A 17504-nucleotide genomic window follows, 5' to 3' on the forward strand; every position below is an offset into this window, starting at 1 on the left:
AGGTTAATATGATTCAATCATAACTCAGCTAATGGAGGGGGGCGAATGGCCCCGTGGTAAGCTCTCGGGCTACCACGCCGGCGTCCTGGGTTCGATTCCCAGTGAATACACGCCGAGTCGCCTCCCCGTCCTTCGGAGGGGACGTTAAGCCGTCGGTCCCGGCAACCAGTCTAACATCTCTGGTTGTCGTCAAATACATGTGTAGTTGGAGGTTGTGAACGTTAAAACGGGTTGAAACCGCGTCTGCGCTCTTTGAGCGGTACTCAGCCATGCACCCAAGTTTCTGGGCGTTGGAGTACCAGCCCGGCTGAAGGCGAGGCGAGAAGCGGTATCAGCCTGATCGGATGCCATCTTCGAACATCTTTCACTCCTCCAAATAGACCTACACATGGCCGAAGTAAACCGTGAGGATGTACAAAGGGACCGTTGGGGCCTAAGTGCTTTGGTTATACCACCTGTGGTTTAACCAACCTCACATGAATCTACATACATACAACTCAGCTAATGCAGAAAGCCCTACTACTCAATAGTACTTGGTGCAGAAGCAATGGGCTCAGCATCAATCCCAATAAAATCGAAATATATTGAAAGCAGAACTATTAACCTCAAAACAGAAACTAAACTGGAACTCACACTTAGATAAGGTGAGGAAAAAGGCCATCATGGCAAACCAGATCTGCCGCAGGCTCCTAGGAAGGAACTGGGGTCTCAAACCACGAATGGCTCAACATAAGACAGCTCAACAACAGCTGGCACAAAGCCAGCGGTTAGCATGTCTTAACATAACGGGTGCAATGAGATCCTGTCCGACGGCTGCTTTGGAAGCCCTACTCGGTCTCACACCGCTCCACATATATATACAAAAGGAGGCAGCCTTAAGTGCCTTATTACTGAAAACAGTTTCTTCACTCAAGTTGATGCAGGGTAACCTCAGAGGACACCTCGAGATCCTCAAGGACCCATGTCTAAATCACCTGATTGAAATTAAAACGGACCTCATACCGACGGAATACAATTTCAACCAACCGTATAAGGTCATATTTAGTAGCAGGGATGATTGGGCGAAGGGAGGGCCTCAACTAAAAAGAGGAGCCCTAGCCTGGTACACTGATGCTTCAAAGACAGTAAGATCTGGAGTAGGCATGGGCATCAGTGGACCAAATAGCCACATCAAATTGCCCCTCAGCTCAAACTTAACAATTTTCCAAGCAGAAGTTCTTGCTATAAACTTCTGCACCGCTTTGAACCTACAGAAGGGACAAAAAGGTGCATCCATAAACATTTTCACAGACAGTCGGGCCGCCTTAAAGGCAAGTCAGGCCTACACGTGTGGCTCCGCACTGATCAGAGAGTGTACCAACAACCTGAGAGAACTCGCTAGGGGCAATGATGTTACCCTATGGTGGGTTCCAGGTCACAGCAACATTGAGGGCAATGAGAAGGCCGACAAGCTGGCCAAAGAGGCAGCAAACACGCCCTCATTGGACCCCAACCTGGATGTGGACTACAAAAAAGCCACCTAAAACAAATAATCAACAACGGGGAGGCTTCAAAGATAGCCTTACGCTGGAAAGAACTTCCAGGTCACAGACAAGCGAAGAGTATGATAACTCCGTCGCAAAACAAAATCAAAGAGGTTTTATGCCTCAGCAAAGGGGATCTAAGAACGCTCTCAGGCTACCTGACCGGCCATGTGCCCCTAAAATACCACCTCTTCCACATTGGACAAGCTGAGGATCAAACTTGTCGACTATGCAACGACGAGTCAGAAACTGCTGACCATATACTGTGCAATTGCGTCGCCAGAGGCCGTCTTCGGTAAAACTCCCCTGTTACCTACCGACATAAAGGTTCAAGACCTCAGGACAATACTAAGGTTCATTAAGGACCTACATTTGCCCTAAACCTTTGGAGGGCTAAAGTTACAATAGATCTTATAGGTCGCGGTAACGAGAGGGGCCGCTCTCCTCACCCCGGCAGCAATAATAATAATAATAATAATAACACACCAAAAGATTTAGTAGAACACACCAAAGTTGTTGAAAGTATCCTTATTCAAGGAAGTTTAAACTAAAAGGGAGACAGATCATCAGATTACCATCACTATTACGAAACTATTGCAGAGATAATCTCCATTAATCTCACGATTTCCTTTGAGAGCTTAATTATGCGTTTAATATTGCAATGCTACGTGAACCAGAAAATAAATGCGAAAAAGAAAAATAAAGAAAAAAAAATATAAATAGAAAGTGTAATGGAAAAGTGACTTTATAATTTTAGCTTACCATTAAATTTATAGATGAAAATGTACCAAGGAAATAGAAAACAATAATATTACCGTAATTAATGATGAATTAACGAAGAATTAATATTGAATTAATGATGAATTTATGGCGCATTCGTTTAAATTTAGAACTAGAAAGTGTCGTAATCGATTTTGTGTGTTTAAGTTACATCATTTATGTTTCACCCTATAATTTAGATTTAAAATTTTAATTAAAAAAAATTTCATAAAGTGTAAAAATAGGAAACACACATATCATATAAACCGAGTTTAATTACTTTAAGGCGAAAGTCGTGCGTAAATAAAATGACGCTATTATACCGTCTCAATTAGTAATGAACGACGCTTTTCACTTTCTATAAAGACGGATGAAATTATTATAAACGTTAAACGGTTGTTAAAAAAAGCAGGAAAAACCGGGATCTTATTTTTTGTTTTGTTGGGTTTGGTTGATTTAAATTTTAGGCGATACATTTTTTGATTATATTTCCGTGTCAATGTTAATGTATATAAAATTAATTATGTAGGCGAAAAAAAGGAGGAATCTATTAGGATAATAAAGATCGTGGGATTATTTATCACCTGCGTATGAAGCACATTTTAAATTCCTAATGTTAACGCCAAATTTCTTATACTTTTTATTACCAACAAAGAATTACGTAAAAAAGAAAGATAACAACAACGACAACAACATGGGAACTTCCTAGGTCTGTACCGATGCGATGAATAACGTTCCACGTTGCAGAAACATCCCAAAGAACCATTATGTGCAAAAATCACAGGCTACACAACATTCGAAATATCGAGATCTACTTCCCATACTGTGAATAATGAGGAGCTCTAATTACGCACTTTTCTCACGTTCCTTTTTAATTTACACTTTGTACATTAACGATCTTGATAAATCACCGTTGAAAACGGAAAAACAAAGAGATAAAGTAAGAAGTTAAAAAAATGATTCCAAATAAGATGGTTTTGGTATAAAATTGCAGAACGAGTCAGTACTATTCAGAATCCGTACGATTTGTGGGAGTGTCAAGGCATTCGTCGACTTTAACTACCGGTTGTAAACAAGAAGTTGTGAAGCTATAAAAGTGTTCCTTCTAACCTCGAATATCCCTACATGTAATCCAATCACTTACGTATCAATTAATAGCATGTTTTAGTCTAAATTATAATTTCTTAGATTCAACTTTAAATATTAAATATACTGTTCATTTTAAAAACTGAAAATTTATACCATAAATGTATAACCCGAAAAATAACTAAATTCCAAAACGATTTGAGGAAAAAATGTCTTATTCAACAACTATGCAGTTTGGAAAGTTTAAATTTTGAGGAAAAAAATGTTTTGGAAACCTCATTTTACAATTATCAACTTTAAATCAACAAATTTATATAAAATAAACTATTCACATTGACTATTTATACAAATAAATATAACACCTTTAAAAGATGTCAACCTTGAATATAAAATTTTTTTTACATATATAAAAATTATTATTATAAATTAATGATATTGAAATCTCATCGAACCCAGATGGGTGAAATCGCGTAAATTCGTTTCTTCTCTCCTCGATCGCGCGTTCGAAAACAGAAAACGAAACAGAAACCAGCCGAGTCGTCCCACTTCTTCGAGAACGAGTCGAGGTGCTTTTACTTTTCAAAGTCTTCAAGTTTTAAAATAAAATCCAACAACTTACCTGTTTGCATCCGTTGCTTATCTCGTCGCTTTTGATCTTCTTCAACGATATCCATCGCTCAGCCCTCCAACCTCGACACTATTCGTATCCTGCTGTTCTTCCTGCCATTCGCACCAGCACACAAAACCAGCACCCAAAATAAAAACTTCTAAAATAACCCCATTATCCTACCCGAACTTTTTTAAATGTCGCCGCGAAATCGATAACTTTTTTTAATCAAGTTTCTTTACTTCTCGAAAACACTTGTAACTCTGCCGCGATGGTTCTGCGGAGTTGAGCCGATGGTAAGCGAAAGTGAAATACCAAACGGGCGAGTCGCGAAGAGGTGCACAACTGCTCGGTGAATGGCACCGCGACTGGATTTGTGTCTTGTGTCTTAGCCTCTGGTCCCCGAAACGATGACGTAGATTGTCTCGTGCGATCGTAAGAATAAGAAAACCTCGGTAGTTTACTATCCACAAAGCTGTAGGTGGTTTTGACATGTCAACTACTTATCAATCAATTTCAAGACATTATCTTTATCTTTACTCTATATTTATCGTTTTAATTTTTTTACTTTTAACACAGGAATTTGTGAAAGATAACCTTAATTAACTTGTTATGTATTTTAAAGTTTTAATATTAATCGATAAATTCCATTCAAATTTATGAAATTTTATTCAAATAGATTATAAAATAGACTAAGAAAACGGTTAGTTTATAGAAAAAAATAATTAATAAGATATAGTACTTATTATAATTTGTACACAAAACTCAGAGCGATTTCCGTTTAATCGTTACGCCAAAGGCTATTTGTTGTTAAAGTGGAAGTTCTTTGGCATTTGAAGGTAGTTCGTGCAGCCGCTGCACCCAAATTATACTACCTTTAACTGCTTCGCATAGATTTGTCATCAATAAAATTTCTCATTGACCCAATGATGTGATGTATGGAGTGAAGTATGATATGCTTCTTTGACAGGATTCGGTTACTCCTAAAGGCCATCGGAAAGTGATGTGCAAGTATTTTCCAAAAATTATCAAGGTGTTGTAACCATGACAAGATGTGAAGCATCGATGATCACCAAGAAAGTTGTGCAATGGAACTTAGTTATTGAGGATTAAGTTTTTATAGTTTCGTTGAACCAAAAAAACTCATTTATCTCATCAACTATCATTTGGTACGGTTTTAAGTGTTTTTTCTTTATTGATTTTAACTTATTGTTTTTAAGATAACCAATAATATTACGTGATTGTAGTTCCATTAAATTTTCGGTTTTGTTCGGTAACCATTTTGGTAAAATACGTAACAGCTAAAAAGCAATTCCTGCTTAGATAACTTAATTTTACGACACCCACCATTGTGTGACGAATCATTTCAGTCGTATTAAAGCATGATGACAATTTAATAATTTCACAGTTTTATTATGTTATACAGGGTGTTTCATAAAATATGCGCAGGACTTCAGGATGTGATAGCTTGTTCAAAAATTGGAAAAAAGTTTTTATCAACTTACCCTCTAAAATGCACCATTTTCGAGATACAGGGTGTTGGAATTTAATAAAAAAATCGTTTTTTGCGAATATCTCCGGAACCGTTTATCGTACAGAAAACAGCGTTTATTATCTACTCATAATAAGCAAAACTTTGCTTGTTGTGCGAGAAAAAATGTTCGTAAAGTTATAATTGGTGAAGATTTTGAACGAGTAGTATTTGTTTTTCTCCCCAACTTCTACGGCGCTGAAAAAAGTAGGGTTTTGAGACGCCTATTTGAACTGTCATCATCAGCAACAATTTTCCGTAAATGGTTGGGCTACCATCGTTGATGATCATTTGATAGGTCCACATTTTTTACCGAACAGATTAAACGATGCAGATTATCGACCATTTCTAGAAGAAGTACTGCCGGAACTGCTGGAAGATGTACCACTTCAAGTAAGACAAAACATGTACTTTATGCATAATGGAGCTATGGCCCACTATAGTTTGGTTGCTCGCCAATACATTGGCCACCGCAATCTCCCCAATTTAATTATTTAGATTCATTTGAAAACCCTAGTCTACGCTACTCCAGTTGAAAAAGTTGACCAATTAAGAGAGCGCATTGTTGTATGTTGCGACATAATTCGGAACACTCCGTGAATTTTCCTGCTTTTTCAAGCTATCACATCCTGAAGTCCTGCGCATACATTATGAAACACCCTGTATTTATACAGTGAATTTCACTTAAAATGCAATATACAAAAATATATTTCCATAGAAACCAAAGAGTACCTACTTACTTTGTCCCACATAAAATGTAACATATCTGAATGTTTCTAGTTCTAGGTCTAGTGTTAGTTCTAGTTTTACACTAGCACTATCACTAGAACAGACACTAGAATCTGTACTATTAAGCCATGTTGCATTTTATGTGGAACAGTGCAAGTGCATAGTAGTTTCGTGATTATTGCGAGATATATGAATTTCCCGATAGGTATTAACTGCACATAAATATTTATAATTCTTATATACAGTATAATAACTATAGTAGAAACCACGAAAGCTGGCAGTGACAGATCGCTTAAAAATAGTATGAATCAAGATATGGACGTATGACTTAGATTATTTCACCACATACATTTAAATGTAGGTTATGTTAGTAATGGAGGTTATATGTCAAACATTGTCAAAGATATTATTTAAATGATTTTCCTTTCAAAGAAAACATGAGCTTTGTTCGTTGGGACTGCACTACTCTGCACGACATGGCACTCGTATGACGTCATAGTGCAATGAAGTGTAAGTCAGTGCAATGTCATGTCAACTTAGTGCAGGTCAGAAAAGTGCATAAACCGTGGTCCCAACGAACAGATTTTTATAAAAAAAGTGTATAATATTTGAAATGGACGATCAGGAGATTGTCAGCGAAATACTCGTGGAAAATGAAATCATTGTAGAATGTTTTTTTAGTAGCGACTCATCAATTATTGTATTTTTATTATTATTTTTTATTTTTTTCAATTATTAGCGAAATATATTTTCTACCCCAAACTACTAACCCTTATTAGTTCTTTCAAAAGGTCTACTTAACGTATACATAAATCACATGCTAAATTGCACCAAAATGAGAAAAAACACAATTAATATTTTTAAATGTACTATAAGTGTATTTAATGAAGCCAAAATCGACAGGGTAGTTTTTAAATTATTCCAAAAAAGTAGGGGTAGTTTTCTATTGCCTCTACTAGGATTGAATATACTGTGTTCTCTAATACAACAAATATTAATTATTATAAGGTTTTATTTCTTAATATTTAATATTAATATTAATTATTACAAAACACGCTTTCAAATATTCCGCCATTTTAGTTACACTGCACTTATTGAACTTAATCGAAAGCAGGTGCAACAAAATCTGCACTAACTTGCACCGGCTGCACTAAATTGCACTGCACCTGGCCCAACGAACAGTATGAGTGCAACTGAACTAAACTGCACTATCCCCAACGAACACACAACATCTGCACTAAACTGCATAGTGCAAGTGAGTGCAAGTGAGTGCAAGTAGTGCAGTCCCAACGAACAAAGCTATAGATTCATGACAACGCTCACAACACGTTTCGATTTGAGGTTATAATTATATAGTTACATCCATTAGAAGAACAGACGTACTTTTTCGACGTGGCCATTTGAATTGTACAGCAGACATATTAAACTAATGCTATTCCTTTCTAACACACATTACTCTCTAGCGGTTTGTGAACTACGTATGGCATTTGTAAGAGCGGAAAACGATGATTTACTGCCAGCTCTCGTGGCGTCTACTATAACAAGATTGTTCGCGCTTATTATAGAGAAAACCAAGAACATTATTAATACCACCAATAATTTCCCTTTGGTATGCGGATATTCCGATCACAGATTGATTTCTAAATCGATTTCGGCAAAAACAAGAAACAACATTAAAGTGGTAAATTCGAATTATTATGCGAGTCGTGTTTTACGAAAGCGATACAATAAAACTTAATTACCAACTCGGCCTTACAAGGGACGATCACGACACTGACACATGTTAGATTCGATCAAGTTTATCATCACGACAAACTTTTTTCTTTATTGTTTATAAGAAAAATAGGAAATCAGAGGTTTGTCTTACACTTTTTGGAGGAACGACATTTTAATATTCTTAAATAATTTTCATTGATTATTCAATATGATTTAATACAAAGACTTTTGTTACACAATATAGTCTCATTCGATATCGATTTCTTAAAAGCGACCGGTCTTGCCGCATTTAAACTGGATTTAGGCACAAAAACCACACCAACCTTATTGCTAAATACGACTCCGGTTGACTTTTACTGGAATTGAGTGAACGGTTTTGCTCAACTTTTTAAAGCTCGTTGTATGTAGGACCGCGCGTTTACGTTCGCGTGCAAACCACACGATACAAGATCGAAATCGATCGGAAATTACAACTATCTGGTATAGTATACAGCCTATCAAGATTTTTTTACGAAATACTTGTGTTGCCGCGGTAGCGATATAACCATAGCGTGTGGTATTGTACCCGACCTTTTTGTTATTCGGAGCATAACCTGCCGGGACCAACTATAGATTCTTGAAGAATTGTAACGTGCGAGTTTTTTTTTCTTCGTCCTCGCTTTCGGTTACTTCACGCGGCGCCCCACGCTTTGATTGATATAGGAATCGGGTTACGCGAGCGCAATTTAAAACGTATTAACTAATTGCGACGTCGAATCGAAAAGATTACCAAACTTATTTCATTTCGTACGTTGAAGGAATGAAAATAGATAACAAAAAATGCTCGATGTTATTAAAAATAAAATTAACAAAAAAAAAGATTAATTGCGATAAATCTTGGTTAACATTAAAACTTTCTCTTCACATTTTTTGTTAGTTATTATCTAAAGCGTGAAAATTAAATGAATAATTTTACATAACATTTATAATCAGATTTGTTTCCACTCACATCAAAAGATATTGTACCACCTCGACAGCAAGCGACTTTGGCTAAATCAACTGAGATGCACGATGTCACATAATCAAGTCGAGGTTGCTCGCGGATGAGGCACTACATTTAATGTTATATCAACACAAAATATATTGTAGCGCCTCGGCCGCAAGCAACCTCGACTTAATCAACTAAAAGACACTCTATTAAGTTATCAAGGGACCTCAGCCCTTGGAATTTCTATCTTTGAGACCTCCTAACTTTTGATTACCTGTTATCTAATTAAATGGCAATTTTCCCTTTTTCAATAGGGCGTTTTCGCTGCCTCTTTGGCCAGCTTGTTCGGCTTTTCATAACCCTCAATGTTTCTGTGACTTGGACTAGGTTCAAAACGATGCAGAAGTTTTAACAAGAGCTTCTGCTTGAAAAATAGTTATGTTCGAGCTGAGGGGCAATTTAATGCGGCTATTTAATCCCCTACTCCAGATACGACTTAACTCTTTGAAGCATCGGTGTACCAGACAAGATTAGAATATGGGTGCGGCAGATCTAGTTAGCCATAATACTGTTTCTAGTTCTAGGTCTTGTGTTAGCTCTAGTGATAGTGTAACACTAGATCTAGAACTAGAAATATTCGGGTTTAGCTGTGCGTTTGAAGACTTTTCTAAGTTCTTGTCTAAGACACCCGGCTAAACCTAAAACTTTCTAGTTCTAGGTCTAGTGTTAGTTCTAGTTTTAATTGTTATTTAACCCTAAATTCTTGTACATTTTAATTGATCTAAAAAAATTTTTTTTTTTGATTTAAATCACTTACCTCGCTTATAATTCCATCCATTTACCCATTTTGAATTAAATACAACCTTTAAATCCAATTAATTGTGTGTTTTTCATTAAAAAATTTAAATTCAATATCAATTTTGACAAGCAACTGTAATATTTGGATCTTAATCACCATGGTAACCGAGTCAAGTTGGATAACCTTAAAATAATAAAATTTTATTCCGATTTTTTTATCAATTCTAACCTAATTTTTATTAATTTTAAAACATTGCGAATTCTTTACGATTATCTCGCATTCATAACAAATTCGTTAATTGTAATTAATTTAAATCGATTCTAATTAACCCATTAGTGCATGAAGTTAAAACATTTTTTTTTTGTATTTTTCTTTAATTTTGTTATCTAAAATGAATTTTTTTTTGATTTAATCCACTTACCTTGTTTATAATTCCATAGATAAACCAATTTTGAGTTAAATACAGCCTTTTAAACCAATTAAATAAGACTTTTTTCTTAAAAAAACTTAAATCTGTTTCATTTTTGACAAGCACCTGCAATATTTGGATCTTAATCACCATGGTAACCGAGTCAAGTCAAGATGGATAACCTAACAATAATAAAATTTTAACCGTTAGTATTTCGCTTTATATTTTAATATTTTTTTAATTTAATTTATTTTTTTTTTATATTTTTGTATATTGCTTCTTAAGTGAAATACACTGTATAAATAAAAATATAGAAATGTCAATTCTTCCAATGACGTCACAGCAAGGGGGATACGTTCATAACAACAGCGTTCATATGGAGTTGGATAACCTTATACAGTAAAACCGGTTGCGTTAATATTAAAAAACGTTGTGTTAAAATATGTTTCTAGTTTTAATTTGATATGTTCGCCAACTACACGTCAGACAAATTGGTTGCCTAATTAAAAATAAAAGATTTTATTTTAAAAAATGTCGATAAAATCGCGACCTACATACTCTACATAGTAGATTTTTGTCACAAATGACATTTATAGGTTAAGTATAATTAAAAGATCTTCAATATTTTGTAAAAAAATAGCGGTGAACTTCATTTCTTGAATATATGGGTAATTAGATAAACTTACACATCTCTTTATCTACATTGGTATACTTTACAGTTTCTTTTTAGTATAAAGTTTACATAAAAGGACCGGTCCCAAAATGACGACGAATTTAGCAAGAACATTTTTAAAATCTTGCGTGAAATCAATAGTTGTGAGAAACCAACAAATTCGATCGAATTCAACGTTTAAATCTGCAGTTATAAAACAGATGAAATATCCATTTACTATTGAGGAAACGCGACAGCGTAAATTAGATAAAAGTGAGGTTAGAATACAAGTAAAATATTGCACTTTAAACTCTACGGATGTTGAGAATTTTCGAACGGAGTTTAGAGAAGAGCCGTTTACACCCGGTTATGAGTTATCTGGTAAAGTAGTTGAGGTTGGAAAAAATGTTGCTAAAGACCAGATCATGGTTGGAGAACAAGTAGCTGCATTATCTTTTAAAAATTATGGTGGATATGCTGATGAATGTATTGTAAGTTTTCCTTTTTTTAATTAAAACGAATTTTTTTTTGAAGGGTGGATTATTTTTAGGTGGATGCATCTGATTGCTTTAGATTACCAGCTAATGTTAATCTTAAAGATGCTCCAATTTTTCTTTGTGGGCATTCATCCGCTGTTTATGCATTTTCTAAATTAAAACTACTGAAAGAAAATGAAATGGTCTTAATTTCTGCTGGTACAGCCGGATTTGGATTAGCTGCTATTGATGTTGCTACTCATATGTATAAAGCAAAGGTATATAATAATATTTTTTTATCTTTTTTAAATAAACCATCTAAAACAATTTGATTCAAGTATCTATTTCTGTATGTACAAGTCAGGTGAAAATTACAATCTGTTCTAATTTGTGTTTGAATTGGAATATGAAATTAGTTTTTAAGAAATAAAATTATTTCAATAAATTAAGACAAAATCATGGATTAAAGAATAAAATGTGTGATTAATACAACTTTCAAATTGTCTGTAAATGTTAAAAGATAAATTAAAATGTTAAAAAAAAACCATTTCCACCATAACTAGACGTCCTAGATCACAGTTTCTGGAGGTACAATAGTGAATTTCTTACTTTGTCCCACAAAAGCCAACATATGATAATGTTGTCAATAGTAAATAACTAACAATAGATCTAGAATTAGAAACATTCAGATTTAGCTGGTCGCCTCTTATGACATCATAATTCGTCAAAAAATCCACAACTACACCTGATTAACAGTTCAGATCTGCAGTTTTATTTGATAAAGCCAATATCACTTGAGGCTGAAGCACTGCAATATCTGTGGCATATGATGACCAGTTTCAGATAAAATGTTGAATTAATTTTGTTTTCTTTTGAAATGTTAATCATCCAGGGGAAAGAATGTTAGGTTAGGTTAGTTTTGTTTTGAAATCATAATTATAGCGTGAAGGAATGTCGGTTTTCTTTTGTACCCCAATTAAAGCGTGAAGGAATGTGAAGGATAGGTCAGTTTTGTTTTCAACCCTAATTATAGCGTGAAAGAATGTTAAGACAGGTAGCAATCTTTTGAAAGCCCAATTAAAGCGTGAAGAAACCCTATTTAAAGCGTGAAAGAATGTTAGGATAGGTCAGTTTTGTTTTGGAACCCTAATTATAGCATGAAGGAATGTCGGTTTTCTTTTGTACCCCAATTAAAGCGTGAAGGAATGTGAAGACAGGTAGTTTCCTTTTGCAACTCCAATTAAAGCGTGAAAGAATGTTAGGATAGGTCAGTTTTGTTTTGGAACCCTAATTATAGCATGAAGGAATGTCGGTTTTCTTTTGTACCCCAATTAAAGCGTGAAGGAATGTGAAGACAGGTAGTTTCCTTTTGCAACTCCAATTAAAGCGTGAAAGAATGTTAGGATAGGTCAGTTTTGTTTTGGAACCCTTATTATAGCGTGAAGGAATGTTAAGACAGGTAGCATTCTTTTGAAAGTCCAATTAAAGCGTGAAGAAACCCTAATTAAAGCGTGAAAGAATGTTAGGATAGGTCAGTTTTGTTTTGGAACCCTTATTATAGCGTGAAGGAATGTTAAGACAGGTAGCATTCTTTTGAAAGTCCAATTAAAGCGTGAAGAAACCCTAATTAAAGCGTGAAGGAATGTTAAGACAGGTAGCATTCTTTTGAAAGTCCAATTAAAGCGTGAAGAAACCCTAATTAGAACGTGAAAGAATGTTAGGATAGGTCAGTTTTGTTTTGGATCCCTAATTATAGCATGAAGGAATGTTATAAGTCAGTTTCAGGTCTGAACTCTGAAGACGCAAGGCTAAACCCGATACTTTCTAGGTCTAGTGTTAGTTCTAATTTTACACTATCACTAGAACTAACAAGACCTAGAACTAGAATCTTTTTGGTTTAGCCATCTAGAAAGACGTGTGCCTAAATCCGAATGTTTCTAGTTCTAGGTCTAGTGTTAATTCTAGTTTTAATTGTTATTCATCATTAGATTGTGGTATATTTTTATTGAACGAAAATTAGAACTAACACTAGACCAAGAATCAGAAATATTCAATAGCCGTGCGTCTCTTAAGACGACAACTCAGAGTTATCATAAGGACATCACCTTTTACAAGCAAAACTTTTCCTTTGCAAAAGTACCCAATGCCTGTACTATTAACACGTTCGGCATGGCATTAATGTATGCCTCAGCTCATAAATTCAAAAAGACGGCATGACTTTTCTATTTATTTAACATTGTAATGAGGCAATACAATGTTAAATAAATAGATATTCAAAATCCACCGTCTGTACGAACAATTTATATTACCTGGTCACGAATATTTATACATGTTTCATAATTATAATGTATTTTATGAGGATTTATGACAAAACTTCAAAATAATAAATGTAAAATAATTATTTATTTTTGACAGAAAAAGTAAATATAATTATTATTATTTTTTAGTTACTTAAATTATAAGGCATCACGACGTACCACGCCGTCTAAGTAACTAAAAAATAATAAAACTGCATTTAAATGCTTGAAACTATGTAAAACATTTATTATAAATTTTTCCAAATGAAATACTATCAAAATAGTTTGTCGTCCTTAGTGAAAGAAAAATTAATTCTACACCCATGCTTAACGTGTTAAGCTATGTTGCATTTTATATAGGACAGTGCAAGTGCATAGTAGCTTCGTAACTGGTTACTGCATTCATATATGGCGAGTTATATGAAATTTCCGGTATTTAAAAATATAAATTAAGGCAAAATCATGGATTGAAAAACAAAGTGTGATTAATACAACATTCAAATTGTCTGTAAATGTTAAAGGGTAAATTAAAATGTTTAAAAAAACATCTCCACCATAACAATGTAGGCGTATTGCCGTGACCAGGATTCGAACCTGGGTTACTACGGCCACAACGTAGGGTCCTAACCACTAGACGATCACGGCTTCTGGAGGTGATGGTAGGTACATGAAAGGAAACTTGGTTGAAGAAAATTGGTTATGCTCTATTTACCTTAATACATACCACTTGTGTGGGAATGCAAATAAGTACACTATTTAAATATAAATAAATTTAGACGAAATCATGGATTGAAGAATATCGAGTGTATTTTCTTAGCATCGTCCAGAAGGCTAGCTATACTTTTGTTGGATTGGATGGTGCTCCTAAATTGTTTCTTTGTTGCAGTTTACTTAAATTAAAAACCTATTACTTAGGTCCATTACTACGATCTTTTGGTTAAATTTATCTTATAGATAAACCCATCTACTAGCTTAGTACTCACCATTCACAGGAATTAGTATTTTTTTTATGTATTGGACACTGCAGATAATAATCAAGTTCAACTCCAATAGGACTTTTTTCATTTAATATAACTTTATTTATTTCAGATTTGTCATTAGCAACCTCATGGTAACAATCCCAATATGATATAATATAAAATCTCTTGTTGCAGTTTCGTCTAGTTTTGTTCTCTTCGCTTGCAATTCATTACTAACAGAACTGTCGCTGTTATCACTTTCAGTTGCTTTGTTTGTTAAATCTGCATCAAAAAAGTTCATTTTGTATCTTGGATCCAAATAAGTTGACATATTTTATCAGCTTTCTTATTAATTTTATTTTTATTCAAATATCGCAATAATGTGGCAATGTAGAAATTATAACCATAATGGCCGGATAAATATGCCGGATAACCGCAATTCGTTCCATCACTACTATGTACTAAAGTAAATGGAGCATAACTAATTACTTTCTTCAACCAAGTTTTCTTTCCAATTTCTACCATCACCTCCAGAAGCCGTGATCGTCTAGTGGTTAGGACCCTACGTTGTGGCCGTAGTAACCCAGGTTCGAATCCTGGTCACGGCAATGAGCCTACATTGTTACAGTGGAGTTGGCTTTTTTTTGAACATTTTTTAATTTATCTTTTAACATTTTCATACAATTTGAATCTTATGTTAATCACACATTTCATTGTTCACTCCATGACTTCGTCTTATTTATATCCTGACATATTGTACTCATTTACATTGCAGCTTATGCTATGTACTAAAGTAAATGGAGCATAACCAATAACTTTCTTCAGCCAAGTTTTCTTTCCGATTTCTACCATCACCTCCAGAAGCCGTGATCGTCTAGTGGTTAGGACCCTACGTTGTGGCCGTAGTAACCCAGGTTCGAATCCTGGTCACGGCAATGAGCAGCCTACATTGTTACAGTGGAGTTGGCTATTTTTTGAAAATTTTTTAATTTATCTTTTAACATTTTCATACAATTTGAATCTTATGTTAATCACACATTTCATTGTTCACTCCATGACTTCGTCTTATTTATATCCTCACATATTGTACTCATTTACATTGCAGCTTATGTTATGTACTAAAGTAAATGGAGCATAACCAATAACTTTCTTCAGCAAAGTTTTCTTTCCGATTTCTACCGTCACCTCCAGAAGCCGTGATCGTCTAGTGGTTAGGACCCTACGTTGTGGCCGTAGTAACCCAGGTTCGAATCCTGGTCACGGCAATGAGCCTACATTGTTACAGTGGAGTTGGCTTTTTTTTGAACATTTTTTAATTTATCTTTTAACATTTTCATACAATTTGAATCTTATGTTAATCACACATTTCATTGTTCACTCCATGACTTCGTCTTATTTATATCCTCACATATTGTACTCATTTGCATTGTAGCTTATGCTATGTACTAAAGTAAATGGAACATAACCAATAACTTTCTTCAGCCAAGTTTTCTTTCCGATTTCTACCGTCACCTCCAGAAGCCGTGATCGTCTAGTGGTTAGGACCCTACGTTGTGGCCGTAGTAACCCAGGTTCGAATCCTGGTCACGGCAATGTAAAGAATCATTTTTTTGAAAATATTTTAATCTACGTCTGAAATTATTTAAATAATTTGTACGTTTTGATTAAACCGACGTCGCTTGCGGCTGAGACGCAACAAAGCGTTATACAAGGTGATTCAAAAAACCGCTGACAGACTTCTAGAGTAGATAATACATGATAAATTAAGATGAATAGTCGTAACGCCTATTGCCTCCTTAACGAGATATAGCGGGTCAAAGTTTCTTTAAAATTAAACATTATCTGCAATAAAAAGCCCTTTTTTAAAAATATTTTCAATGCCACTGCTAATTTTTATCTATCAGTTGGTCTCTTACAAAACTTTGATTAAAGCAACAGTTTTTGATTCGATAAACAAATTTTCTACAAACGTGTTTTTCTTAAAAACTATTGCTTTGATCAAAGTACGAGACCAATTGATAGATAATTGATCACTTTACACGAAAATACTGGCCATTTGACAAAATTAGCAATGGCGTAGACAATATTTTTAAAAAAGGGCTTTTTATTGCAGATAATGTTTAATTTTAATAATATCTCGTTAAGGAGGCATTAGCGGCCCCATGTATATTAAGACCTTTTATCTTAATTTTTGATGTATTACCTGCTCTAGAAGTCTGTCAGCGGTTTTTTGACTCACCCTGTATACATTTGAGATTCTGTGTTATTAATTGTAAAAGCTTTATATTTTTTCAAATTCTAATTAAAAAATATTTTTGATTATTAGGTAATTGCTGTTACTGATTCAGAGAAAAGAAATGATTTTGTTCGAGAAGAAGGAGCATTTGGAACTGTCACGTTTTCACCAAGTGTAAAAAAGCAAATAATGGAATTAACAAAGCAAAAAGGGGCCGATATTATTTATGATGCGGTTGGTGCTCACATGTTTAGCATTTTGGGTCAATGGTAAATTTTCACACACATCAATAATTTTTTGTTAAATAATATATATTTTTAGTGTTGCTAGAAATGGAGTAATTTTCCATGCAGCTCCAATAATTTGCAGCGAAATTCCAATTCCCCCACCAAACATATTTGTGGCAATGATTTGCATGAAAACTTTAAGAATCCAAGATCCAGCTTTATACAAAACTTTAATTAATGATACTTTAGAATTGGCTCATGAAGGAGTTTTTACTCCTCATATTGCAAGTACGTTTCCTTTAGAAAAAATAAATGATGCTATTAAATTTATAGATGAGGGTAAACATATTAGTAAAGTACTTATTGAAATGAACACTTAGGATTTATTTATTAATTAAGATTAAAATCTTTATATACTTTTTTCTTTTTATTAGTCTTGTCAAACATTATATTAATGTGTGATTGTAAATAAATATTTATAAGATAAATATAACATGAAATCTATGAGGCAAAATTATTTTTATTTCGTAA

General features: G+C 34.3%; 2 protein-coding genes and 5 non-coding genes across 8 annotated transcripts in view; 5 read left to right on the forward strand and 2 right to left on the reverse strand.

Moving 5' to 3' along the window:
- Nucleotides 1-4335, reverse strand: part of LOC111421786 (enolase-phosphatase E1-like) — a 47152-nt gene extending 42817 nt beyond the window's left edge. Inside the window, exon 1 of the mRNA XM_023054974.2 lies at nt 3988-4335. The gene's annotated coding sequence lies outside the window, so the exon portion shown is untranslated. The remainder of the gene's footprint in view (nt 1-3987) is intronic.
- A 6189-nt stretch (nt 4336-10524) lies between these two features.
- LOC111421783 (quinone oxidoreductase-like protein 2) lies at nt 10525-17458 on the forward strand. 2 transcript variants are annotated; one of them, XM_023054971.2, is made up of 5 exons: nt 10525-10794; nt 10857-11269; nt 11329-11532; nt 16837-17015; nt 17068-17458. In XM_023054971.2, exons 2-5 carry the CDS (start codon nt 10889-10891, stop codon nt 17351-17353), a joined length of 1050 nt encoding a protein of 349 aa, XP_022910739.2. In that variant the 5' UTR covers nt 10525-10794; nt 10857-10888; the 3' UTR covers nt 17354-17458. The 2 variants fall into 2 exon arrangements, with proteins under 2 accessions (XP_022910739.2, XP_022910740.2); XM_023054972.2 differs by having other exon boundaries at nt 10684-10794; nt 10846-11269.
- TRNAH-GUG (transfer RNA histidin (anticodon GUG)) lies at nt 14125-14196 on the reverse strand. The gene has a single exon. It is a non-coding gene; the product is annotated as a tRNA-His (tRNA).
- On the forward strand, nt 15047-15118 carry TRNAH-GUG (transfer RNA histidin (anticodon GUG)). The gene has a single exon. It is a non-coding gene; the product is annotated as a tRNA-His (tRNA).
- TRNAH-GUG (transfer RNA histidin (anticodon GUG)) lies at nt 15374-15445 on the forward strand. Its single transcript has one exon. It is a non-coding gene; the product is annotated as a tRNA-His (tRNA).
- Nucleotides 15704-15775, forward strand: TRNAH-GUG (transfer RNA histidin (anticodon GUG)). The gene has a single exon. It is a non-coding gene; the product is annotated as a tRNA-His (tRNA).
- TRNAH-GUG (transfer RNA histidin (anticodon GUG)) lies at nt 16031-16102 on the forward strand. The gene has a single exon. It is a non-coding gene; the product is annotated as a tRNA-His (tRNA).
- Nucleotides 17459-17504: the final 46 nt, after the last annotated feature.

Source organism: Onthophagus taurus, chromosome 2 (genome assembly GCF_036711975.1).
Source record: "Onthophagus taurus isolate NC chromosome 2, IU_Otau_3.0, whole genome shotgun sequence".
In the NCBI taxonomy this organism is placed as follows: domain Eukaryota; kingdom Metazoa; phylum Arthropoda; class Insecta; order Coleoptera; family Scarabaeidae; genus Onthophagus; species Onthophagus taurus.